Consider the following 25,871-nt stretch of genomic DNA (forward strand, 5'->3'; position numbering starts at 1 on the left):
CCACAGATCTACAGTTTTATCCCAGTTATCATTTGACAGGTCTTTGGTTTTGCCCATGGCAGTGGAGAGGTTGGAATGGAAGAAACCGATTGTACAGACACGTGATTTATATGCATAACAAATTTAAAACAGGAGTATCTGTAATTCACTGATTGGTTGATTAATTGGTTGATTCATTCAGTGTAATTTGTGTGCAGTTTGGACAGCCAGAATTTTGGCTGGGTTGTAGGGGATTTAATATTTATTTAAATCAATACCATGCAAATTAATGTATTTACTTTTATGTTTACATGTCAAAATAATATCTGTATGAAAGCTAGAACCTAAGGTATCCAGAACATTACATTTAAATGAGGGGTTCTGTGTTATTCACTGGCTGTAATGTTATGGCTGATGGATGTATGCAGATCATGATTATAATTTGGAGGTATTTTGAAAATTGTCTTAAGTTTAGTGTCTATTACCATTTTCCTTATCTTTTAAACATTGCTGCTAATTTAGAAAAATAACATAGCCTAGGTTTCCCACTGTTGTGACAAATTACCTTATTATGAAAGTAAGTCATTATATACAGAGGTAGTCTTTGTGCAGGGAATTGATATTATTTGTGCCAGTGTTTGGAGTTTTGTATTGATTACTGCATTCTTGAACAGCAGGAAGTATCATTAATACTAATAATATATTGTCTGTTATCCATGAAAGCTTTTTAAATACTGTAGGATGGTAATAATAAAAATAGCCACACCACAGCTACTGTATAAAAGGCATCATAGATTCAGCGTAAATGCACTCATATTCCAAATAATAAACAGCCAGCAAAGACAAATAGAGCAGCTGGCTGCAGCCAGCCTTTTAATACTGTAACATTATCTTTCCTTTATATAGAATCTATAGAATCTTACCATAAACTGGCAAATGTATTTAAACTAGGCCAACACACTAAATGCCCAAATTGATGAGTGCCAAAAATATTTAGGGGTTACAGAAAGTGGCTTAGTATTTTTCTGAGCAACTTAACTATAAATATTTAAACAATTCTGGCCAGTGCACAAATTTATGTCCGCAAATTTAAAAAGAATTGTCTTTTCACATATTCCACCGTGATCTTTTTTCTCTCTCTGGTATTTACTGAAACTTTGCCTCTCTTTTGTTTCCATTTTGTAGATTGCTACACTCAATAAATAGAAAATGAATTGGGCACCAAAATTCCTTTTAAAAACGTGAAAAACAAAGCATCACACAGCCTCAATGTATAGTATGTACTGGGAAAAGAAATGAGCTCAGATAACAAGATCAGGTAACATTTTAAGGTGTGAGGCAGGAGATATGATGCCTCTGAACCACTGTGATTACATATTTGAGTAAATAATCAGACAATCCTTACATGGCATATTTTTTTGATATACTACACACAATTTTGTTTTTATTTTAACATGTCAAAAAAGAACAAAAAGAGGAAAAAGGCCTCAAACAAAGGTTTGGCCATAATCTGCTTTACTGAGCTGGTCACAGCTAGCCATTGCTCAGAAACGCCTTTTTTTTTACCTGCTGCTATTCTCTCGGGTCTTTTTTAGGTGGTTTTCTTTGTGCAAAAGATTTTGTACACTCTAATAAATAAAACATTGGTTCAAATAAAAAAAACATGTTAACGTTTTCCACTAGAATTTTTGAGTTAAGCCAACTTCTGGCAGAATAGCATTAATTCAAAGCAATATTTTTGAGTATGGTGAAGTAGCTTTTTTGGCCACAATTAAAAACATTCTTAAGTAAAATTAACTTAATAATTTTCGACTAGAACACAAAAATTTAAGTTGATCCAACGTGAATTTTATGTATAGTGAAGTTACTTTTTGGCCACAATTAAAAACATTCTTAAGTAAAATTAACTTAATAATTTTCGACTAGAACACAAAAATTTAAGTTCATCCAACGTGAATTTTATGTATAGTGAAGTTACTTTTTGGCCACAAAAAAAAACACATTCTGAGTAACATGAACTTAATAATTGTCAACAAATACACAGGAATTTAAGTTGATCCAAGATTATATTTATGTATGGTGAAGTAACTTTTTGAACAAAATAAAACACATTTATAATTAAAATGAACTTAACTGTCGGCATAAATAGTATTTATATTGGTCAAATATGATATTTTGGTTACAGTGTAGTAATGTTTTGGTCCTACAGGAGATTCTATAAGGGCATTTACCTGTTTCCCAGCAGGCTAAGTCGCTCCAAAATACAACCTTGATCAAAAGCTGTGTCTTATAACCATGACTACCGCGTGGGCAGGCTCATGCATGGTGGTGCCTGCCCACAAAGAAGTCAAGGTTCTAAGACCTTAGAAACTTGTCGATCACTTTTTTCCCCAAACGAAGGTCAGCCTTAACATGCACTCTGTGTGCTCTTGTGTCATGACCTTCAGAAAAAGAAATGGATGTTGTGTGTATTTGTTTGAATGCGGCAGATGTGATGCCAAATACCTGGACATCAGCTAAGGGACTCGTACCTGGTGCTTAGAAAGAATAGAAATTCAGACAGATGTATTCCAATGAGTTAGACCCATTTAATTACAATAACAAACATCACAATTCTTTAACGTGTGTGCGAAGTGCAAGATTTGTGGGCTTCAGTTTCCTAGAACACAAATTGCCCGCTGAAACTTAAGGAACTGTTTATTGAAATTGTAATACAACCTACTACTTGAATCCTCTTTTTTTTTTTTACTTTAACATGTGACAGTGAATCAAAACAAAAGATGACAGGCTGCTATACATTAAATGCACTAATTTAAACATAAAATGATCAAAGCTTCTTTCATTCAACTTTGTCAGCACTCTTACAAAGTATTCTTGATTCTCTTCTATATTTGACTTTTCACCCTCAAGATTAAGGCCAGCTAAAGAGGGTATTACACAAACTTTAAAACACACCAGTACCCTCAGAACACAGGTCATGGGAGAAATTAAACGCATTCCTTAAAAATGTGCAAATAACAGCATTTAAGACACGGCAAAACATTAACTCAGAAGACTTAAGAACAGCGCTTTAAAATTTAGTAAAACACATTCAAGTAGTGCCAGAAATGCAGGAATAAGGATTTGTGAAACTCACTCACGAATGGTCTATCAAGTCTGCTCTAGAAAATACCAAACTTAAGATTCATTACTTTAGAGCTGGCTTTTTGTCCATCAAGCTCAAGGCATAGTTTTTGAAATACCTCAAAGGTAAATTTCAGCTGCTTGGGATAGGTAAGGTTCAGAGCGTAGATTACTCCCATCATCAAAGCACAGGATCTGGCAACATCAATCCTCTCCAGGATCTTGGATCCCTCAACGATGATGGTTGCAGGCCCATCACCAATGATAGCAATCTTCATGATTTGCATTGCAAGGTCTGCGTTGAGCTCCTCCTCATCCTTGTAGGAGAAATTAAATGTTAGGATGTATAAAATACATAGCTCAAGCACTTCAGGATGACGTGCATAAGGGAATGAACCACTATAGGTAGGAAAATAAGCTAAAACAGGTTGTCTTTTGTGTTTTTCAGTGATTTTACTTTGTCATTCTGTAAGTTTTAAAAGCTAAATTAAACCATAATCCACGTTTAAAATAAAAAATGTCTTGTTTTTCACAGTTTTGTTTTTCCACTTTGAAAAGAAAATCTAATAAATCATTTTTAAGGGTTATTCCACTTCTAAGTGAAATTTTATCTATTGCCATATTGTCACAGTTAGAAAGTGAGAAACATGCCTTTTGTAAACAGCACACTAATTCTCCTGATCCGGAAGCAATCCATTTGCTTTAGCAGAGCATAAACAATGTAAGTGAATAGCAGGTGCTAGCATGTTGTGTGCAAAAGTGATTAAAATGACTCAGTAATGAAAACAAATATTTCTTGGGAGCTCAGTAATCATGTTCACGGCAAATGAAAAGTGCAAAAGTAACACAGAAGATTTGCAGAAGCTGATTTAGACTTGAGACTACATTGCAGTTACGACAAACACTGCTGTAAACATCCACTGCATGGTGCATGGATATAACGCAACAGTTGAAAAAGCCTCCAGCTTCCATAAACAAACACACACAGCCACTACTATACAAGCATAGTAAGCTGCAGTAACAATGGATGGGTCTTTGATTTGTTGAAGAAATATTGCACAAATAGCATGTTGGTTTATAGACACTGGTCGGCAGTGGCTTCAACTGCTGTGTTATAACCATGTGGAGGCTTACAGCAGTGCTCTGTCGTAATGTAGTCCCAAGTCTAAATCGGCTCCTGAAAATCCTTCATGTCAATTCATACTTTTCATTTGCAGTCAGCATGCTTGTTGAGCTCCCCAGGAATACTTGGTATCATTATTGAGTGATTTTAATCACTTTTGCACACAAAATGCTAGTACCTGCCATTCACTTCCATTGTTTATGCTCTGCTAAAGCTGCTGCCAGATCAGGAAAATGACTGCGCTGGCTACAAAATTTTTTATCCTGTGTGTTTATGTTGCACCTTATCACGGAAACAGGTTTCTATTCAGCAAATTATGTTCAATGACAATGGCAATAAACATCTTTGGATTGTAATTCTGAAATGCTTTTTTCTCACTTATACATGGCAATAGACATATCTTCACTTAGGGTTGGAATGTCCCTTAACTCATTCAGTGCCAGCCACTCTCAGATTTCATACCCCTCTCAGTGCCAGAGATATTTAGCATTTTCGCTGATTTTGAAGGCTCACAGAATATTTTGTTCTATGACTATGTGAATTCTGAAACCACCATGACAAAAATGAGTCTCTCTTCCCCACCCCACCTCCGAAGTGGCCCGAGTGAGCCCCAGGCTCCAGGCCCCGATAAGCAGCCGCCAACGAGTGAGCCGGTGTGTACCCGGACGCCCACCCCCAGATACAAAGAACCACCAACGCACCGACACCTGAGGGAGTCCGCCACCGGCAGGGGAAGTGGTGGTGGGTGGAGATAGGCCTCCAAACCTTGGAGGGCCCGAGATGTCCCCAGAGAGGTGGCGTCTGATACCCAACCTGACATATAGACACAAACATACAGGCACACACAGACACAAACATCCATTCCCACCCTCATGCTCTCATGTGCACTTCACACTCAATCGACGTGGAGACAGACATAAAGAGACGCTGTACACACGATCACACTCCCCAAGCGTACTCTACAAACCGGGTCTAGGTACCCCTGCCCCTGGAGGGGGGAACTGCACCCAGACCCAGGTGGTGTTACCCTTTTCCCTGCGGTGGGGAGAGGCAGACCACCCCGACTCCGCAGCAGCAGGGAGGCCCCACACTCCAGACCGCAGTCGGACGGCCAACTCCTCCTAGCCCCCCCGCTCCAGCAGGCCGCAGAGAATGGGGGTGAGAGAAGACTCCAAACCTCCCTCCACCCGCTCATTGTAGTGTTGATGCATGTGTGTTCTAAGGTGCAATTAAAACCCAGGAGGGCATGGAGCTACCTGCCAGAGAGCAGCAGGTAAGCGCATAGTCCCTCCTGTTAGCCCTCAATGTCTAAGTGTATTTAAAATTGAGAGGTGGGCAACGACGCCAGGGGTGAGGTGTACACCCTGATGATAACTTGGACTCCGTGTATCGTGCCCACCCCCAAGATCCTATATGTATGTGTAATGAGGGTGTGAGTAATGTGAATGTCTAAGTTGTGGGATAAAATTGAGGCAGAGGTAGCCAGAAGGGGACAGGGGGGGGGGGGTAGCCTCCTCTGCACCCTAGTGACATACCCCTACTCCGAGGCCCTGCATGTGTGGGTGGTTGTGGTGGAGCGGGAAGAGGGAGGCAGCCGGAGATGGGGAGGGAAGGAAGGGAGGGGCAGGTGACCCCTCCCTGGGGCCAGCTCCCCCGCTGACCCCAGTAGGCACCCCCATACTCCGCGACCCGCCAGGGAAAGGGGGCCCAGGCCCATCCAGACCGGGGCCCAGCGCAGCAGCGCCCCCCGGCCCCACCCACCCCACCATCCACTCATCTTCCAGACTACATGAGACAATAGACGCCCAGGGTGAGATCTTCCTCCACCTCTCCTGTATCTCCCCCTCCTGCAGAGAGTTCCTGAGTGGAGGAAAGCTCCTGCAAGGTGTGGCAATCTCCCCCACCGGTTGAAGAGCCCCACAGGCGGCTCGACACACCGGCGGCACCCTGCGCCAGGGATGGGCCCCCATGCACCCACCCGCCCACAACCCCGGCAACACACAAACCAGGACCCAAGGCCCGGCCAGGGCCCCGGCCCAGAGACGGATCGCCCCCAGAACCTCACGCCTTCAGAAGTTTCTAACAGGAGATACTGGTCAGATAAATCCGGTTCATGTTCACTGGAATTGCTAGAAAAACCATGACGTCAGGCTGCAGACACCTCAAGCTCGAAATGACGAGCTGGATCAAAAATCGTGCCACAATACTCGTTCTCAGTAGAGCCGACTGTCACGCTGGTGGGATTTTATCCATGTAATCAACTCCACCACCTTCTCAATTCAATAAAAAGCTCAAGAGGCGTCTATGGCACTGAGCGTTCGGATTCATTTTGACGTCTAAAGACGTCTATGGCACTGAATGACTTAAATACTCAACCCTGAACAGAAAATCCAATGAACAAAACACAAAGACCCTACAGAGACATGCATTCAAAACTAAACAAAAAATTAAAAACCAACTCAAGTACTTACGCTGTATTGTTTGAAAAGATCCTCCTCCTTCTCTCCAAGATAGACTATGAGGCAGCGAATAGCAATTTCTCTGCGCTTTTCAACTGTGTTGTCCTGATTGATAGAAAAAAATAGATGTGTTAAAAAAAAATCAGATGTAAGTAGCTTACTTCATATACTGAAAATTATATCCATAATGATATAGCATTTTTTTTAATTAAATAATAAAAAAGTTCATTTGGAATAAGGTGGAAAAGGTGATCTGGCTATTCTCCTGAGTTTCTTATTGTTTGGGACCTGCTTACTCCGCACACAGTGGGGGCATGGCTGTCTCACTCTGCGGAGACCTGAGAAACGCTGCGCTTGTAACCTGGACATTCCTTCTTCATAAGTAAAAACACTAAAATAAAGATACATTTTGTTGTACTTGTGCTCTGAACTTGTATAATAACAATAAATATCCATTCATTCAATTACAATGTAACTGGCACAGATACAGTCTTCCTCCATGTTATGTATTGTTAACGTTCTTGCGCGTGTGAAACACTTTATGTAAATCATAGAGCTTTATTTTAAAATAATAAAAAGTGTATATTGTACAGACGACATATTTTCTTCTTTTGCCCTGCCCTAGATGCAAGTGTAACCAAAATATGAACAATTTTGGAAAAAAATAGTGTTAGTATACAATGGACCTTCTTCAAAGCAGCCATATCAACATTTGAGATGGTAAATGGTAAATGGCCTGCATTTGTATAGCGCTTTTCTAGTCCATAGGACCCCAAAGCGCTTCACACTACATTCAGTGATTCACCCATTCACACACTGGCGATAGCAAGCTACATTGTAGCCACAGCGGCCCTGGGGCGCACTGACAGAGGCGAGGCTGCCGGACACAGGCGCCACCGGGCCCTCTGACCACCACCAGTAGGCAAACACGGGGTTAGTATCTTGCCCAAGGATATTTGGCATGCAGCCAGGATGCAGCCTGGGATCGAACCACCGACCTTCTGATTAGTGGCTGACCTGCTCTGCCACCTGAGCTACAGCCACCCACATGAAAAAAGTAAGGCAGATGCAAATAAAGGTCTATTCATAAAGTTATTCATTATACCTGCAGAAGCATGTCCTTAATCTGCCTCATCCTCAGACCTGCAGCTCCTCCTTTTGACAGGGTCAAGGCCATCAGTTTTGGGGTGCATTGGTCAAGCCTGGCCAGAAAGGTTGATTCAAGGCTGACTGTTGTTATCCTCTTAAATTCTTCACATATCTGCAGGGCACACCAGAATAAAATACAACAAGAGACATAAGCATAAATAATTCCAAATCCAAATGTGCATTTGTAAACATTTAAATGTATTAGGTGTAAATATATGCATTTCTAAATTTTTTATTTATCTGACTTCTAGTTGTAATTTCATCAATCCCCAACACAAAAACACTGGTTTAATTAACATTTTATCTCACCTGTACTTCGCTAAAAAGAGCAGGCCAGCGCTTCATGAAGTCACTGATGGCAGGGGCCTCTTTCACTATTTCCTCCCGACGAAGGCTGAACGTCTTGTCCATTTTCTGAGCTACCATTCTGGAGTTGTCCCTTTTCATCACTTCACTCAGTAGCTCGATTCTCTCTTTTTCCAAACTTTCACTAGTTTCACCTTGAGCATGAGGGGGTAGGTAATTCACCTCAGCCTTCTTTGGTTTTTTGACATTCTTTGCCGGGTATTGGTCACATGTCATTTTCCTCTTAAGTGAGTTTACTTCAACTTCAGGGCAGCCGAGACCTCTAAGCTTGCTTCTGAAATTGTTCATCTTGTACTTTAGACGCTGCGCCCACCCATAGCATCCATTGAAGGACCCTGGTTCTTTCAGGCAGGGATGCTTTAGAGTCAGGGCCTCTGCAACCTCACTGATCTGCAGACTGGATGGATAAGCAGTATACTTATAAATAGCTTCTGCTAGTTTTCTAAGTATGTCAGGAAGCAGTGGAATTAAATCTTTTGTAGGGAGAAGAGTCCCATCTTTTTGGAAGCGCTTGTTGGCTGACCGAATTTGGATCTCTGTGAGGTCAGAAAACCTGGGAATCTGAAATTGAACAGGCCAGCGCTGGTAACGGTGCCCTGGACTATCTTCAGATGTGGAAAGAATCAGAGTGTCATTAGTTGACACAGATGAGGTGTCAACAGAGTCCTCCTCAGATGGATTATCAGTCACGTTGGTCACATCACTTAAGGTCAAGGTTATTGTAGGCTCCTGGTCCTGGAGAAACACAATCTTGATTGTGTCCTTGTCCTTAAGGTCAGTTGTCGAAACAAGGGTAAAAAACTCATCACCAAAATCAGCATCTTTATAGTGAAGACAGAAGTCTCTTGTAATGGAAAAGGTATCACGGATGGCTGAATAAAGGTCATCCACCGTTTCTGGGATTCCAGATGGTAGTACAACTTTACGGACATCATGATCTGCAAGGATCACTCGAAGTTGAGACGGTTGTGACATTAGGTAACCTGTAGACCAAATTTTTGACATGTTTCTGTAATTCTTAGTAACAGCGAAATAGTGCATAATATAATAAAATTTGATCTCCATGTATGGAAACTAGGAGCCAATTAACTATATGCCATCTCTGAAAATAGTAGAAAGACTGAGATTTGGGTTTGTCTTTTTTCAGCTGAAAATCTCCACACAAAGTATGGAAATCATTTATGGAACATAAATGCTGCACTTAAGAGTCATAATGGTTGTTCCGCCACAAATGTAAGAAATCAAGGGGACCGTGTCTGATAACTCAGCTGCCTCTATGACTTTCACTGTACCAGTTTTCTCAAGCACATAGCTCCTCAGATGTTCAATTGACCAAGCAGTTACACCTTTCACTATGAATCCCACATTGCCTTTCAAAACCACAATCTGGATCAACTCCCCAAAATCTGGTAGACCACCAGTGGAACCATAAGCCAGGATCATTCCACTAGTGTACTTGGTGCCTCTGTAACACACACTTTTGGCTATCTGGACACATGTCTCACCAGGAAACTTAGCCTGCAGTGCTTCTTGGATATCCTCTCGCAGCACACTAACATCCATTGTAGACAGTGTTGTAGCCTGTAGTAATGGTCTGACAGCTCTGGAATCATGTTGGTTATAAGCAAGCAACAACTGATGCTTCATGGCCAGTGACAGCAGAATATTTCTAAAACTACGAGTATGTCTGACAACACGCTTGAAAAAGCTGTGCTTTGCCTCAAACCGCATTGTCCACAGTGACACCAGAGGACCATAAGCCCTGATAAGTTCTGGATAATGTTCTAGGAAATGGTGTTTTGGAATGAGGCGTTGCTCTGGAAAAACCATGAGAAACCTGTGTTTATGCTCAGATATCTTACTGTCCAGGAAGCAAATGGTCTCCTCTGTGTGCACTTGATTCACAACAAGCTCAACAATGTCTCGAAGCACAAGAAGCAATTCCCATGCTGGGTCAGCCTCAGGGATTTTTGATCCAACCATGAGTGGCAAGAGACGAAGCAAAGCCCAGTTCTCGTGGGCATTGCCCCCCACACTTTTCCGTTGGGCAAAGTTCACAGGAACAAGCTGTGGTGCATTGGTTTTGTCCGACCATTTATAGGGGAACTCTTTGATGCATTTGTTCAGCTCTTCAAGAGTGAAGTATTTGTTGTGAATGAATAGTCTTATGCACAGTGCTATTTCTAGGGGCACTACACCTTCAAAGAGATCATGCAACACATCAGGTGGATATCCAGACAAAACATGAAAATATTTAAGTTTTGCCGTCAGTGCACACTGTCTCTTCACTCCATAAACATGCATCAAACTGTTATTTTCCTGTAAAGCCTGGACATGCAGTGTGTGTTGTTCCGCTGTTCTGGGTGGGAATGCCTTATTTCTCACTTCACCATCTTGAAATTGTGACTTTTCACCAAGACAAAACCTACAGACATATGAACTGGAAAAGCTCTCAACAAATCCCCCCATAGAATGGGCACCAAGGTTGTCTGCAACTACACTAAACACTGTGCCTTTGACTCTTCTACCCAGTGATGGAACATACAGTCCTTCCTCCTCTAAGACCACAAGATCTTTGAGCAGTGGCTCTAACACAGCGCTGTAACCAAATCTCTTTACATCCTCAGCCTTGCAAAGAATTGCTAAGAAGATTGAATTTAGCTCAGATCTGAGCAATGAAGGGACATCAGCTAACACCCAATATACAGATGTGATTTTGTGTTTTTTCCTGGATGTACCGAGAGGATTGCAAATCTCAAAGTCATCCACATAGAGATTTAGCGCAATTGTAAGGTCATTTTTTGAGAACAACTCGTTGGTTTTGTAAAAGGTGCCGTCATGAAATGAGTTGTACACAGTTCTCTGCACCTCTGCTTCACTCAAGATCAGGTCTAGTATATCTTTCCTGCTAAGAACCTGAAGTAAAGACTTTAGAATGGGAACATACTGGAAGCTACTCTCTCCAGTAAGAATATACTCAATCGGCTCCATGACAGAAAAGTGTTCATTAAAATACTTTCTTCTTTTGAAGGCAGAAGAGAGAGGACCACCATCACAAAGGGCAGCGCTAACAGGGTTAGCAACACATATGTTGTTCACCATTTCAGACACAATGGCTTCATCAACTTCACAGTTGTGTCTCTTCAAGCAGGACTGTAAAATGTCTTTCATGATGGGAGCGGAAGCTGAATGACAAATAAAATGCAATGACTCTACAAGCTCATCAATGCATTGGTTGGGAACATGAAATGAACTCTCTAATTTCAACATCAAATGAGCCAAGCTTCTTTCAATCAACTTTGGCAGTACATTCACATCATCATCTCTAAACTCCTCAATGTCAGATTGTTCACCCTCCTGATTAACTACATCGCTGCACTGATCTGTTTGTAAAGGCTTTTCAAACCTCTTTAAAACGTCTTCTTTAAACTCATCTAAAGAGTGGGGAGTGTGCTTGCGATGTTTATGTGACGCAAATGTTCCATAAATGTTAGTTTTGAAATTACAATTTTTGAAAACACAGGACACAGTTTCTTGCTTTTTCAAATGTTGACGAAGGTGTTCAAAATACTCTTTTTCAGTGGAAAATGTGCCCACATTACAGAACTGGCAACAGAAACTGAGTATTTCAGAGGTTCTCACTGTTGAGTGAGTTGAGTGTTTCCTTGATATGTGTGATTTTAGGCTACCCCATGACTTAAATGAACAAAAACAATCTAGGTAAGGACATGGCAGAGGCTGTACACTGGGGATATGGCGTAACCTATAATGTTTCATCAGCTCTTCCTTAGTGGAGGTTGCAAATTTACAGATTTTGCAAGGCCAATCCATACTTCATGATTCTGAATTACTCAATTCAAGCTTACTTGTTAAAGCTTACTTCAGAAGGTCCCTTGGTATTCGATACCAGGAGAAGATGATGGTTTGAGCCTTTGTCCTGGCAAGAAACACAGCAAAGTAACTGAATATTTTGGTGAGATTCCCACTTTCTTTAGAAGGCTGACCACGTCTTAACTGGAACCCCTAGATCTGCAACGCCAGGACAGTGTATAACACCAGAAAGTCGTGCCTGCACAAAAATACAAAAGATGGTATTTTCAACTTCACCTGTGAGTCTTCAATACAGTGAATCAGTTTCACCTGTCAAAGCTGTGTAAGCTAGAACCAAACATTCAAAACTACATAAACCTGAATACACTGGGTGCTGGAAAGCCTAACGTGGCTTTCCATAGATCAAATATACATAGAGGTGACATGGACTGGGCCAGTCTGTTGGAGTGTGTATCCCCACCGACCGCGATCTTGGAGGGGTCTCCACTCGCCCCCAGTGCATGTATTTCTACTGAGGAATATGTTAACTCAAAAAGAAAAAACCATATACATACATACATACATACATACATACATACATACATATATATATATACACATATACATATATATATATATATATATATATACACACACATATATATATATATATATATATATACACACACATATATATACACACACATATATATATATATATATATATATATATATATATATATATACACACATATATATATATATATATATATATATATATATATATATATATATATATTTTTTTTTTTTTTTTTTTTTTTTTTTTATCAACAAAAGCAAACATAAGGTGTGGCATGACAGGACAGAATCATTTCTGACAGTAAATACGAAAAAAACCCCAAACTTTTTATACACAAGCTACAATGTCAATAATCCCACTTGATCTGTTTTCATTTCATTTTCCAAAACCAAATTAGAATCAGTGCTGAGTCAGCAGCTATGGTCATTTTTGTGCACCCTAGTGTTGCAAAAACTGGCATACTACTGAAACCATATGTGGGATTATTGACCTTTCTTGCCTTATCTGTTTGGAAAAATATTTAAACATTTTCCTTATTTACCATGGGTGAATACATTCCTCAGTAGAAAAAAAATGCACTGGCGGCGAATGGGGACCCAACCAAGATGGTGGCCCGCTATTGATTTTTTTTCTTACTTTCAAACTTTATTGAGGCATATCAATGTTACAGCCAGTGCCAATGCACGTCGCCTCTACGTCTCTACAAAACACGGAAAGTCCCCAAAAATTAGGGACAGCTAACTACCCTACCATATGCGGCACAGTGCACTTTAGTCTGGTCTTTTACCTGTGAAAATAGGCCGAGCAGCCGGTGAAGAACCGCTCTTAGCGGTCAACAGACACACCGGACTAATAGCGACGGCACTTCCTGCGCAGAAGCCAATGGGGTTCAACTTCACCCCGTAACGTTACGAAAATTTAGAAGCGTTTCTTAACAATTACTAACATAAAATGCTTCCCTTCAAAAAATAAATTTCACATTTCAAAAATAAAATCACAGTGAACACAACTTAGCTTGGCTAGCTACGTTAGCATAGTAGTTTGCGCCGGGGCTAACAACGTCCGCTATCTTTTAAAAATTATAAGACAATTACAGTGGTCTGCATTAGAGTATACTCTAAAATTTAACACTGACGTTATAACATCAGTGTTAAAATTTAACACTGACATTATAACGTCAGTGTTAAATTTTCCAAAAAGAGCCCAACAATTTATGCTATCGTGGAATTAGCTGCTGTGTGTATATTAAAACACACAAACGCGGGGGCAAGCTAAGATGTATGTTATGTATGTTACGTCGTTGTTTTAAAGTAAACTAACAAAATCCAGAGCGACTGCAAATATGTGTAATTTCGCATAAAATTACTCACCGTTCGCGACGAACACAGCTCTTGATAAACCTTGAACACGTGCTGTTGAATATGTCCGCTTGAGTAGAAGAAGGGAACTGTGAGCTGTTTACACGTCATCAAGTTGTATTTTACATTGACAGAACTTAAAATTATATTGTTTTTTGATTAAAAGAAGATTTTAAATTCAGACAAATCACGATTATATATTGAGTAAAGAGGCATAATTTATGTGTCACCCGAACTCAATAAAATAAAAATTTTAATTAGGAAGTCTAACAGTATTTATGAACTTGATTTTTTATTTCACAACAACATATATATGTAAGTAATGACTAAAGGTCACATTAATTACTTTTTAGAGTGTAGCTCAGTGAGATTCTTGTGCTGTGTTGCATGCACTGCTCCTTCAAGTACTATCCACAGACTGTCCACGGTGATGTTGGGATTGAGGTAATGTGTAGGATATAGCAAAGCCTTTTGTTTGTGCCTTTGTAGGTAGAGCATTGTTTGTTTTGAGGTGTCTGAGGATCACTGCCTTGTTGTTTTTAGACATTGACCTCTTTTTTTCCTTTTCAGCACTTTTTGTATTAATTTTGTTTTCTTTGCTTTGTTTTTTTTTTAAAGGCTGTGATGTGATGTTACTTATATAGCTGGTAATAATGTAAATTTCATGTCAAAATTTCATTGACTAGAAAACTGACACATTTAAACTGAAGTAAAAAAAATAGGATAAAAGATTTTGATTTGGACAAAAATAAAATAAAATGTTATTGTTGGGATTTTTTCAGTGTTTTATTTGTTCGTGAGTCAATCGGTTTGGCTGAGATTAAAGTTATTAGATTAGATTAGATAAAATAAAACTTTATCTAATCTAATCTAATAACTTTAATCTCAGCCCCTGGTGGGTTCCTCCTTGGTTTTTACACAGTTGAATAAACATCAAACAGAAAACTGATTAATTAGAAGTATGAGACGGTCGAGAATTTACGCCAGTGTCCTGTTATATTTTAGATAGCAAGGAGCAGACGGCCGAGTTTATTAAACTCCACCGAGATAGTGGTGACGCTAATCAGAAGGCTACACTGTCCAATTTCCCCAGCCGTTTACTTCCGGCCTACTCGACCTTCTGAGGACCCAGCCCACGTAGACTGCGAAGGCCGGGTCCTCAGGAGGATGCAGCCCATGAATTTGGACACGACCAATACCTGTTGCTTTATTTTTTGATTTCTTCCTGAATCCTAAACACTGCCAAAAATAGTTGTGCCTAAGCCAAATATGAACTCTAGAGTAGTATACTAGAATAGGGTAGTAGTTCAAAATGTTGCTTATTTAGCCTTATTATCCTTTCTATAGTCCCAGTTCACCCTTAGTCTGAAAAAGCTGTTTTGACACATTCATTTTCCCTTAGAGCCAACTTTCTTCTAATTGCTACCTTTGTAAATGGGAGGTTTGAGCAGAGGATAGGACTTCCATACTCACAGACAAGGTTTCATGCCTAAGCTAAACATACAAAGCTCTCAGTGGCATCATTAAGAGCCAGAAAAAAGCAGTGTCTGCAGTCAGAACTCTTTATTTGAAATTCTGGCCATGTGTTAATAAATACTTGGAAATTCAAAAAAACTTCAGCCCAAGTGCGATATTTGTGGACTTTTTTAAATTCGATTTTTTTAATGACATTACCATATATGGTAATGTCATTGACATTGACATTATATGGTTCGTTGCTCGTTTAGAGTACGCTTTCCCACAAAGTGTACACATTAAAAGTATAAGAAAAACTCATATAAACTTAAATGAACATTTATTGAGGAACGGTTTTCCTGACTGACAAAGGCACTTTTCACATATATAACACACATACAGTTGCACTCCCATCCAAAGCAACTGGTTCATAGTTGTTAGTAGGGATGGGTACCGGTATCCGGTGCCATGATGGCACCGGTTCTGACATAAACGGTAGTAACCAGACCGAAAAGCAGCGCACATTTCGGTTCTTTATTTCGGTGTTTTTTTTCCCTGAGCTGTGATACACTTTAGATTCTAGCCAATCATTTTACGTTTCCGAGGATAGTAGGCAGGTCCAGGTACGTACGTTCTTTTAGAGCAGAGCTACAGATTAAAAATGCCCAAGGCGAAGCGGTCAAAAGTCTGGCTGTACTTCACAGCAAAAGATGCAAACTCAGCAGCCTGCAACAAGTGCTTTAAGGTGATACTGTGCAAAGGAGGTAACACCTCAAATCCGATGAAACACCTGGCAACGCATAGTGTTTTCTTAAAAGCCGAAAAATGCGCCGTATTTGATAGCTTGCTGCGAGACCTCACACTGAGCACATCTACTGCGGGTGTGGTGCCTGTTATCGGACCCGGAGTTAGCAACATCCCCCAAAAACCCGAAGAGGAGAGTCCTGGCCCCTATCCCTGCCAGTGTAGCAGAAATGATGATGGCAGCAGCAGCCGTTCTTCTCTGCGTGAGTAGCTTAATGTTGTTCGTGTGTCATTTACGTTGAGTAGGCTAACCACGTTATTACATGTAAGGTGAACTAGCAAACACCGTCATAGTTACAGTGGGGCAAAAAAGTATTTAGTCAGCCACCGATTGTGCAAGTTCCCCCACTTAAAATGATGACAGAGGTCAGTAATTTGCACCAGAGGTACACTTCAACTGTGAGAGACAGAATGTGAAAAAAAAATCCATGAATTCACATGGTAGGATTTGTAAAGAATTTATTCGTAAATTAGGGTGGAAAATAAGTATTTGGTCACCTCAAACATGGAAAATCTCTGGCTCTCACAGACCTGTAACGTCTTCTGTAAGAAGCTTTTCTGTCCCCCACTCGTTACCTGTATGAATGGCACCTGTTTGAACTCATCATCTGTATAAAAGACACCTGTCCACAGCCTCAAACAGTCAGACTCCAAACTCCGCCATGGCCAAGACCAAAGAGCTTTCGAAGGACACCAGGAAAAGTATTGTAGACCTGCACCAGACTGGGAAGAGTGAATCTACAATAGGCAAGCAGCTTGGTGTGAAAAAATCAACTGTGGGAGCAATCATCAGAAAATGGAAGACATACAAGACCACTGATAATCTCCCTCGATCTGGGGCTCCACACAAGATCTCATCCCGTGGGGTCAAAATGATCATGAGAACGGTGAGCTTTGATCCCAGAACCACACGGGGGGACCTGGTGAATGACCTGCAGAGAGCTGGGACCAAAGTAACAAAGGTCACCATCAGTAACACACTACAACGGCAGGGAATCAAATCCCGCAGTGCCAGACGTGTTCCGCTGCTGAAGCCAGTGCATGTCCAGGCCCGTCTGAAGTTTGCCAGAGAGCACATGGATGATACAGCAGAGGATTGGGAGAATGTCATGTGGTCAGATGAAACCAAAGTAGAACTTTTTGGTATAAACTCAACTCGTCATGTTTGGAGGACGAAGAATACTGAGTTGCATCCCAAGAACACCATACCTACTGTGAAGCATGGGGGTGGAAACATCATGCTATGGGGCTGTTTTTCTGCCAAGGGGACAGGACGACTGATCCGTGTTAAGGACAGAATGAATGGGGCCATGTATCGTGAGATTTTGAGCCAAAACCTCCTTCCATCAGTGAGAACTTTGAAGATGAAACGAGGCTGGGTCTTCCAACATGACAATGATCCAAAACACACCGCCCGGGCAACAAAGGAGTGGCTCCGTAAGAAGCATTTGAAAGTCCTGGAGTGGCCTAGCCAGTCTCCAGACCTCAACCCCATAGAAAATCTGTGGCGGAAGTTGAAAGTCCGTGTTGCTCGGCGACAGCCCCAAAACATCACTGCTCTCGAGAAGATCTGCATGGAGGAATGGGCCAAAATACCAGCTACTGTGTGTGCAAACCTGGTAAAGACCTATAGTAAACGTTTGACCTCTGTTATTGCCAACAAAGGTTATGTTACAAAGTATTGAGTTGTATTTTTGTTATTGACCAAATACTTATTTTCCACCCTGATTTACGAATAAATTCTTTACAAATCCTACCATGTGGATTCATGGATTTTTTTTTCACATTCTGTCTCTCACAGTTGAAGTGTACCTCTGGTGCAAATTACTGACCTCTGTCATCATTTTAGGTGGGGGAACTTGCACAATCGGTGGCTGACTAAATACTTTTTTGCCCCACTGTACATGCGGCTGTCTTCTTGTTTGATGGCAGATGCTCCCTTCACCCTGGCCAAAAAGGCTAAAATGACCAAAGAAAAAGTGGGAAAACAGTTAAACATGAGAGGTTTTTGGACAAAGTTTGTGTTTTTTCCATTGTTTAAGCACTGCTTCCAGCCAAGAGTGATACCATATATGCCCTATAGCTGCAGAAAAGGCTAACATTGTTATCTTTTTACAAAAAAACAGCTGAACATGAGAGGTTTTTGGACCAATTTTGTGTTCTCCATTCTTTAAGCACCGGTTTGAGCACCATTTAAGCACTGGCACCATTTCAAAAGTACCGGTTTGGCACCGGTATCGGATAAAACCTAAACGATACCCATCCCTAGTTGTTAGTGTAGCTGTAACATAGAGTTTCAGCAGAAATCACACCGCGAACCTGCAATGAGATAATGTGACCACAGCTTTTTTGTCTTCAAAGACTAAAGATCATTCATAAACACTGAACTGAGCATGTGTACACCATGGTACTTGACTGGCTGGCACAACAATAGTCTCCCACATATATAAGGACCACCTCAGGAAAGAAGGACCAATAGTCGCTTCTGCTGCTGAAGACAAATTCACCCGAGTCACCGCATACAGAAATTGCAAGTTAACAGCACCTCAGATTACAGCTCAGATAAATGCAACACATATATTTTCAGTAGCGGTAACATCACTATATCAACTATTCAGAGGAGACTGCACGAATCAATGAACTGCTAAGAAACCACTACTAAGGAACAGCAACAAACAGAAGAGATGTGTTTGTTCCAAGAAACACAAGGAATGGACATTAGACCAGTGGAAATCTGTGCTTTGGTCTGATGAGTCCAGATTAGTTACGTTCTCACTGAATCATTCTATACTGTACAAACCTGTGGTAAAAGTTTAAGGATCTCCATTTTGAGGTTTCCAGGGCTCTCACTATGGTCTCATTGTTTTTGGTACTTTGACAACACAAGACACATTCAAATAAATAAGACAGTGGTGTACAGATTATTGGAATGCTACAAATCCACTTTTTTTACATTACAGAGAGCTCCCAGCTTTGCTTTCTTATTCAAAGGCACCTTGGTGGCTTCCTCCACAGTTTATGGTCTATCTGCTTTTGACAAGTCTGTTCACTCACTGGCCACACGAGCCACGTTTCTCAACATTACTCACCGCAAGTATCAACCTAGATTGACAAATGATCAGGAGCAGCCTCTCGACAGTTGTGGCCACTGTGAAACTGGGGGTAATATGAAAATACATTTAAAGCCTGTCACCATCGCTGAGACACCAAGGCATTAGTTTACAGCGTGCAGTAATAGGTTTTGGCATTTTTAAAGATAGACTTCTAGACAGGAAAATGAGGTAGCCATGTTTTGATGATAGCAGACAGATGTTGCTATCTCCTCTGAGTTTCTTGGTTGTGAAACACCTGAAATGTTTTCCCCCTCTAACCTTTTACAGCTTATTCGTCAATGGCTTATTCATAACTCTTTGAATTATAAGGCTGTTTGCACCATGTTTTAATGAGTATGACTTTGATGGGCTAATTGTGGGCCTTTTTCATTCGCTTTCAGTTGACTTGAGAGGTCCTGACAGCTGACTTTTAACCTGTTAAAGCATTTCCAATCTGAACATTATATTGTACTCTACCCTGCTTTGTCTTGGTGAGTAGTAGCTGTGTAACTCTTCAGTTCCTGATGTGCCTAAGGCATCCTCCTACTCCCTTCTTTTCATGCTCAAAATTCTCTTTTTTTAAACTCATTTTGGCTTTTGATGCAATCTCAGAGTTCTTCAGGGTCAGCCCCACTGTGGATTACTCAACCCTCCCATGTAAACCAGCGTGTATTCATCTCAACCTTGTGGGCCACATTGCATCTTTACTGATTTGCCATGGCTTGTGCCCACACACCATCCCAGGAAAAATGGACCTTTTGTTGCAGTTGTGTTTGCTTTTAGAACTACATTAGTGTTAGTTTGAATTAATAGTCGTTATGAAACAATGTGGCATGTACTGGATCACTCGCCTGAAGCTGCAGCTTGTTTGGGAACAGCTCATGTCAGCCGTTGATGCCTCTATGATTCAGATCAGTTCTCCCAACAGCTTATAGCATGAAATTATGTCCAGATGAAAATTGTCTGAAGACATTCTTTTGGTAATTGAAGGACCAGCAGTGAGCAGTGTTCATTAATGATGGCAGTCAAGTGTTAAAGAGATTCCCCCTGGCCATCACCTTTGACATATACTTGAGGACATGCTGGAATATAGAACAATGAGCATACATTTTATTTAATGTCGTTTGAGTGTGTGTGGTGTATACACTTTATGGTGTGTTTGAAAGCCTCATTGAAGAATTCAAGGTTGTTGCCCTACTGTGTTTACAAAGGGGTGTGTGGGAGAAGATATTCCCCACGTCTGCCAGACTAGATTTTAAACTTTTAAAATTAGAAAGTCTGTAACAGGCATGGACATTCAGCAGGACTAAGCAAAACTGAAAGCACATAAAAGACAGGAACCGCTAATAGCTTAATAACAACTATTAATTTGGTATTATTGGCACCAACATAGCATGGCCAGTTGGAAAATCACATGATGATGATGCTGTTATCTTGTTTGAAACTACTGAGGTAGAAAAAGAAGATCTTTTTGTGTAAAAAAAATATTAAAAGGTTTATTTGAATCAGATTTGTACTGGTGAAGGAACATGACGTTTGCTGAAAAACTGGAGCTTCAATGTTGAAATGATGTTGTGTAATGTTCTGTGATGTAATTTTTTCCCCAAATATTAGCTTAGTTTTCAATAGCAGGGAAACAATGGAATCTTTTTTTTGCAATTTAATCCGAATTAGTTTTTCAGTTTGAGTCATTTACTTTATACAGAAATGGAATATCAATAACAATTTATAGTTTCTGTGGATGTAGTTAGAATGCTAAAAACAGCAACCAGTTTAAATGTGAAAACATGTGGGAAGAGGAAAATACTGTTCAAAAACAAAATCTTGCTTTTAAGATGGATTAGCCTATTTTGAAGCAACATGCTGGTTGCTAGTGAGAGAGCTAACCTAGCATTGTGGAAGGTAACAGCTTAGCTACAGCAGCTTAGTGATATTTTACTCCGATGGGATTAAAAGGTTTTATTTATATGTTTGCAGTCATTTTTAATTTAAAGTGGTTGGGGCCTGGAGCCTATCCCAGCTGTCTTAGCAGTAAACCTTGAACAGATTCCCAGTCTATCAACTAGAAAAAGTTTAACTGGTGGATCTCGAGTGTGAAAAGTGAAGGAAATTTTCAAGATTGGCAATAAAATCAACCGGAAAACCAATCACAGCACAGTTGCCGTCTGGCCAAAGAAAACCCCCAAAGAAATCCAGAGTAAACGCTCATGACAAAATCTCCAAAGACTATGTGACATCTCTGAAACACTGTAAGTGCTATCTTTTCATTTGCAAAAGATTTGCAAAGATGACTGTTGAAAGGAAGAAAATCTAGTATGAAGCATTATTCCCTGAGCCCTGTGGTAAATATCTAACCACTGACGCAAGAGTAATTGCGTGCCTGCTGTAAGTAGCTTCCCTTGCTCTTTGAGAATGGCAATTTAATGTCATGTTCTCAGCAGAGGGACACACACTGAGATAAGAGTCATCTCTTTTGGTCAACCCCTCAATGCTCAGGGCATTTGAAATCCATATCCTCTCGGCAAGCTAAAGATCTCCTGCGAAGGAACAGAAATCACCTCCCAACACTAAAAAGCTTTTAACATCATCCGCAAGCAGGTCAGGGATACACTCTGCCATTAATGCGAATCCTGAGCAGGACTTTGGGAGTAGAACCTTTTAACGTGATTTTCAGGAAAATGCAATTATTTATCAGCTGCACCAGTGGTGAGGTTTTGTAGCATTATGAATTTTAATTTTGGTTCTGACAAATCCATCAAATGGTACTAAATTTGAACAAGAGTGAAATATTAATTAAATGACTTTTTCTAGTTACTCTCTGGAAATTTATCTAGAACTTTCACCACCAGGGGGCAACATTTTACCAGAAGGTTAAATGTGTAGTGTAATTGCCTGAACCTGTAGGGAGTAACTGGTATTTGGTCTAGATGGCATGGCAGCACAGTGGTTAGCACTGCTATTAAGAAGGTCAGAGTTTAAGTGTGGTTTCTTTATGTTGAATCTGGTGCTGACAAGAGAATGAGATGCTTTCCAAATATTTAAACCACTAAATACACTAAAACAACTGTTTGTAGTCCTTCTCTTTGGTGCATCATGTGGACAAAAATTTTTGGGCCACACTTTGTGATCTTTGAATCTAGGTGTTTTCAATTTCATTACCACAGGTGTATAAAATCAAGTACTTAGCTGCCTTTACAAACTGAAATTTGTCAAAGAAATCAATGAATTCCAGCATGGTACTATAATAGGATGCCACTGTTGAAACAACTTTGCTGAGTCCTGGGAGACATAGTGCATGAAACTCACTCAGTTGACTCAGTAACTGCAGAGTTCCAAATCTCCTGTGGTATTAAAAACAAAAACTGTTTACCAGAATGGCATGGGTGTCCATGGCCGAGCAGCAGGTGTAATGTTTAGGTGGTATGTGATGTGTTTCATCTTCCTTTCATAACTAACCCCATTTCAAATTTAGCTATAGAATAGAATACATAGACATTTTGGCCAAAGAGCTCCTTGGCATTTTGGATTGTATGCAACTTGAAAATTGATATATAGTAAATTTCAGTGCACGTCAGATTAAAAAAAAAAAAAAATCAGATATGACTATACATAAACTGAGACTGTTTATAAATAGAGTCATTTTTATCCCCCAACAGGAAGAAATGCAGAAGGCTACTGTCAGCAATTACGGAACACTTATTTTGCCTGTTGTCATTTGGCTATATCAGCCAAAACTAGCTACATATGATTTACAATTAAATATAAAGGGTTTGGAAAGTTAGGAATGGAAACTAGATAAAAGATGATCAATAAAATAGAGGGTTGAATGTGTCTTGATGAAATATTTATCCCAGGAAGAGCAGAGAATGTCTGGCTGTGCATGAAAATAGGTTCTGTGGGCTTTTGACATTTTTCTGAAGCTATTTATCAGTGAAGAACCTGAAAAAGTGGTGGAGGCACACGGGGAACTAAAACCCTGTCATAAAATATCACTACTTATATTCTCCTCAGCTTTTGTAGCTGGGTAAAACAACTCAGTAGTTGTTTTTTTTACTAAATATGGACAGTACAGAATATATTTTAGTAGTCCATCGCTACCTTTAGTTCTTGACTAATGAGCAGTCCTTGGGGCTGTATGGAAAGCAAAACAGTAATTGGACACAAAAAGATTTTGGAAGCCATTTTTAGACATATTTTGGCACTTAAGATATACTGTATCTAGAATATTGCACATTTAGCTCTTCCCCTGGCTGCCATTTGGGGGTGGGTAATAGGAATATAGAAACACATGTCTTTCAGTCCAGCATAGTGAACAAGCAGGAGGTTAAAAAAAGAATACCCAAACAAGAATTGAAAGGCATAATGGATTACATTAAATATAAAGTATGCGACCTCAAATCTGTGTCATTTCTTGTAATCCTCATGCGCTTCTGCTTAAGAAACATCACAGGCTACAAAAACTTATTGTTGGACCAACTGTAAAAGCAGCATGGATTTAAGCAGGCCTTTTTATTACACTTAGTTTTTGTCTTTGTTTGAATTTAGGACTGGGGTTAACACTGTCACACACAAATGTGTTGTCTCTTTTTGGAGGGTTTATACATTTATACCCTACAACCTTAACATAAATGAGAAAACTCCCTTAATTCCATTAAAAATCCCCAAAGCAGACCTGACCGTGACTGCACAGACTCAGATGTGATTTTTGTTTGTTGACATCTGGGCTGAAACAGCACTGTAAACACAATGGCTCTTCAATCTGCAGACTCTGACAATTGACCAACTGGTGGAAAACTAATTGCTTTAGTTGCTTTCAGTACGCTGCACTAACCTTGGGTAATTTAACAAAGAGTGCACAGCAAAGGAGGTCCGGCTATCTCGCTTATCCTCCACTGCATCTGTCCCTCGAGCAGCCCACTATTGATAGTTCTGTGTCGTTTGTTCTGCGCTCACTTGGAAGAACAGCATAATTGAATCTCCATTTGCAAAGAAACACAATCAGCGGGGAACAGGGTTGCTTAAGAGTTTACATGTAATGGAATGGACAACTACACATTGATTTTTTCTTTTTTTTTTCTTTTCTTGGGTGTGTATGTGTGTGTTGGGGATCGGGGGTCATGTATACCAGCAATACATACTGCTGAGCTGGCATGCCATCCAGGCTGACCATATTTGAGAGGTCTTTCAGTTATATGGTTACATTTTGCAAGGCAGCATGGGTTGCATCATCCTGTAGCACTTACCGAGTGTTACATCATTGTGCTTTTATGATTTGGTGGGTCCACAAAGGAAATGAGCTTAATAAAATGACGAAGTTCGTCTATTGTAGAAAATGGCAAGAGACAAAGTCACTCCTCAAGCGAAACACACATATATATATCAAAACATCAACGCCACTGACAAGTGAAAGCAACTATGTGTGATCACCTTTTTAATATGCAACATTCTGCTGGGAAATCTGGGTCCTAGCTTTTGTTATTGGTTGGCTGGTATTATACTGCCTGCTTAAAATTGCTGAAGATAAGGCTGTAGAGACAGCAGTCTCGAGTATCAGTATAATGTTTCCAATCGCAATGCTAAAACAGTTCAAGAAGGGCTCCAAGAACAGGACAAGTTCTCCAAGGTGGTGTAGTCTTCAAACTCCCCAAAGGATCTGCCACCAACCTCCCAACCCAACCCAAGAAGTCCTGCGTGCATACCACAAGTAAACAAGATGCTGTTGTGGGTTTTAGTAGTAATACTAGTGCTGTGGCCATGTCGTTCAAATTCCCTAGTTTGAAGAACAGGCAATGGGATTGAAAAAAAACCCCCATATCTTTAAAGCTTAATCGACCACAGAGCTGATGACATCCCTATGACATCATTAGGGTAATTTTTAAAATTCTAAATTCTCACACACAAGAAATTACGCAATCATGTTCAAACTGAACTTGCTCGATGAGCAGGTTCAGTTTGCTCATCGAGTTTGGCCTCAAAGAGCAAACTGAACTTGATGAGAGACCCTTTAATTAAGCATCTATCTGCATTCACAGTTTTGACTGTCAGTTATATTTATCGAGGGTGTTGAAGGTTCCTGTCCAGACAGTCAGTGAGATTTCAGATGTTCTAATTTGATAAATGGCATATCCTTCTGTGTTGTGGCATTGAGCGGTTCTGGTATTTAACGCTGATAAATGTTACTTTGTAGGGATTGTCCCTGGTCAAAGGACTCTTTTAAAGGCCATGTTTGTCATAATCAGTTCTTTGCTTCTAAATGTAGTGAACCGTGCTTACAGGAGAAGACAAGTGCTTAAATGTCAGCCGGAGATGGCTTGGAATCCTCCACAGTTTGGCAAGGACATCTTGTGTGGCTCTCTTTGGCAGACGGCAACTTGAAGCAGTAATTGCTTTTTAGCATCACCGGGGTTTGAAGCCAAAGCAAATGTAAATACGATCAAATGAGATTCTGATGGTGGCCCGAGATGCAAAGGGTGGTGAAAAGTAATAAGAAGAAATGATATCACTGGGGAGAACAAAGTGCAGTGATTACATTTATTTCCACTGGCCTATTACTGGGGCACTAGGGGAAAACGA

The 25,871-nt window shown here is 40.3% G+C and overlaps 2 protein-coding genes and 1 long non-coding RNA gene across 5 annotated transcripts in view; 1 reads left to right on the forward strand and 2 right to left on the reverse strand.

The window, feature by feature from the left end:
• The window catches only part of LOC309719077 (netrin receptor UNC5D-like), a 309,431-nt gene that overhangs the window by 14,824 nt on the left and 268,736 nt on the right, over positions 1-25,871 (forward strand). The gene's annotated exons all lie outside the window — the stretch shown is intronic.
• On the reverse strand, positions 1,980-8,334 carry LOC309719092 (uncharacterized protein). The gene is made up of 4 exons (XM_082554958.1): positions 8,143-8,334; positions 7,790-7,945; positions 6,697-6,789; positions 1,980-3,419 (listed from the first exon to the last, which is right to left on the reverse strand). Exons 1-4 carry the CDS (start codon positions 8,278-8,280, stop codon positions 3,141-3,143), a joined length of 666 nt encoding a protein of 221 aa, XP_082411084.1. The 5' UTR covers positions 8,281-8,334; the 3' UTR covers positions 1,980-3,140.
• LOC309719098 lies at positions 8,728-14,147 on the reverse strand. The gene is made up of 3 exons (XR_014280141.1): positions 13,960-14,147; positions 12,066-12,268; positions 8,728-9,182 (listed from the first exon to the last, which is right to left on the reverse strand). It is a non-coding gene; the product is annotated as an uncharacterized lncRNA (long non-coding RNA).

This window comes from Aulonocara stuartgranti, assembly GCF_965226115.1.
Source record: "Aulonocara stuartgranti genome assembly, chromosome: 12".
In the NCBI taxonomy this organism is placed as follows: domain Eukaryota; kingdom Metazoa; phylum Chordata; class Actinopteri; order Cichliformes; family Cichlidae; genus Aulonocara; species Aulonocara stuartgranti.

Bases quoted from the DNA above. Each gene is read 5' to 3' on its own strand.
- LOC309719092 (XM_082554958.1), bottom strand. From the start codon at position 8,280: ATGAAAAGGGACAACTCCAGAATGGTAGCTCAGAAAATGGACAAGACG. The intron at 7,946-8,142 runs GTGAGATAAAAT...TGTGCCCTGCAG, and splicing joins CTCTTTTTAGCGAAGTACAG to ATATGTGAAGAATTTAAGAG. The intron at 6,790-7,789 runs GTATAATGAATA...TCTATCAATCAG, and splicing joins TTAAGGACATGCTTCTGCAG to GACAACACAGTTGAAAAGCG.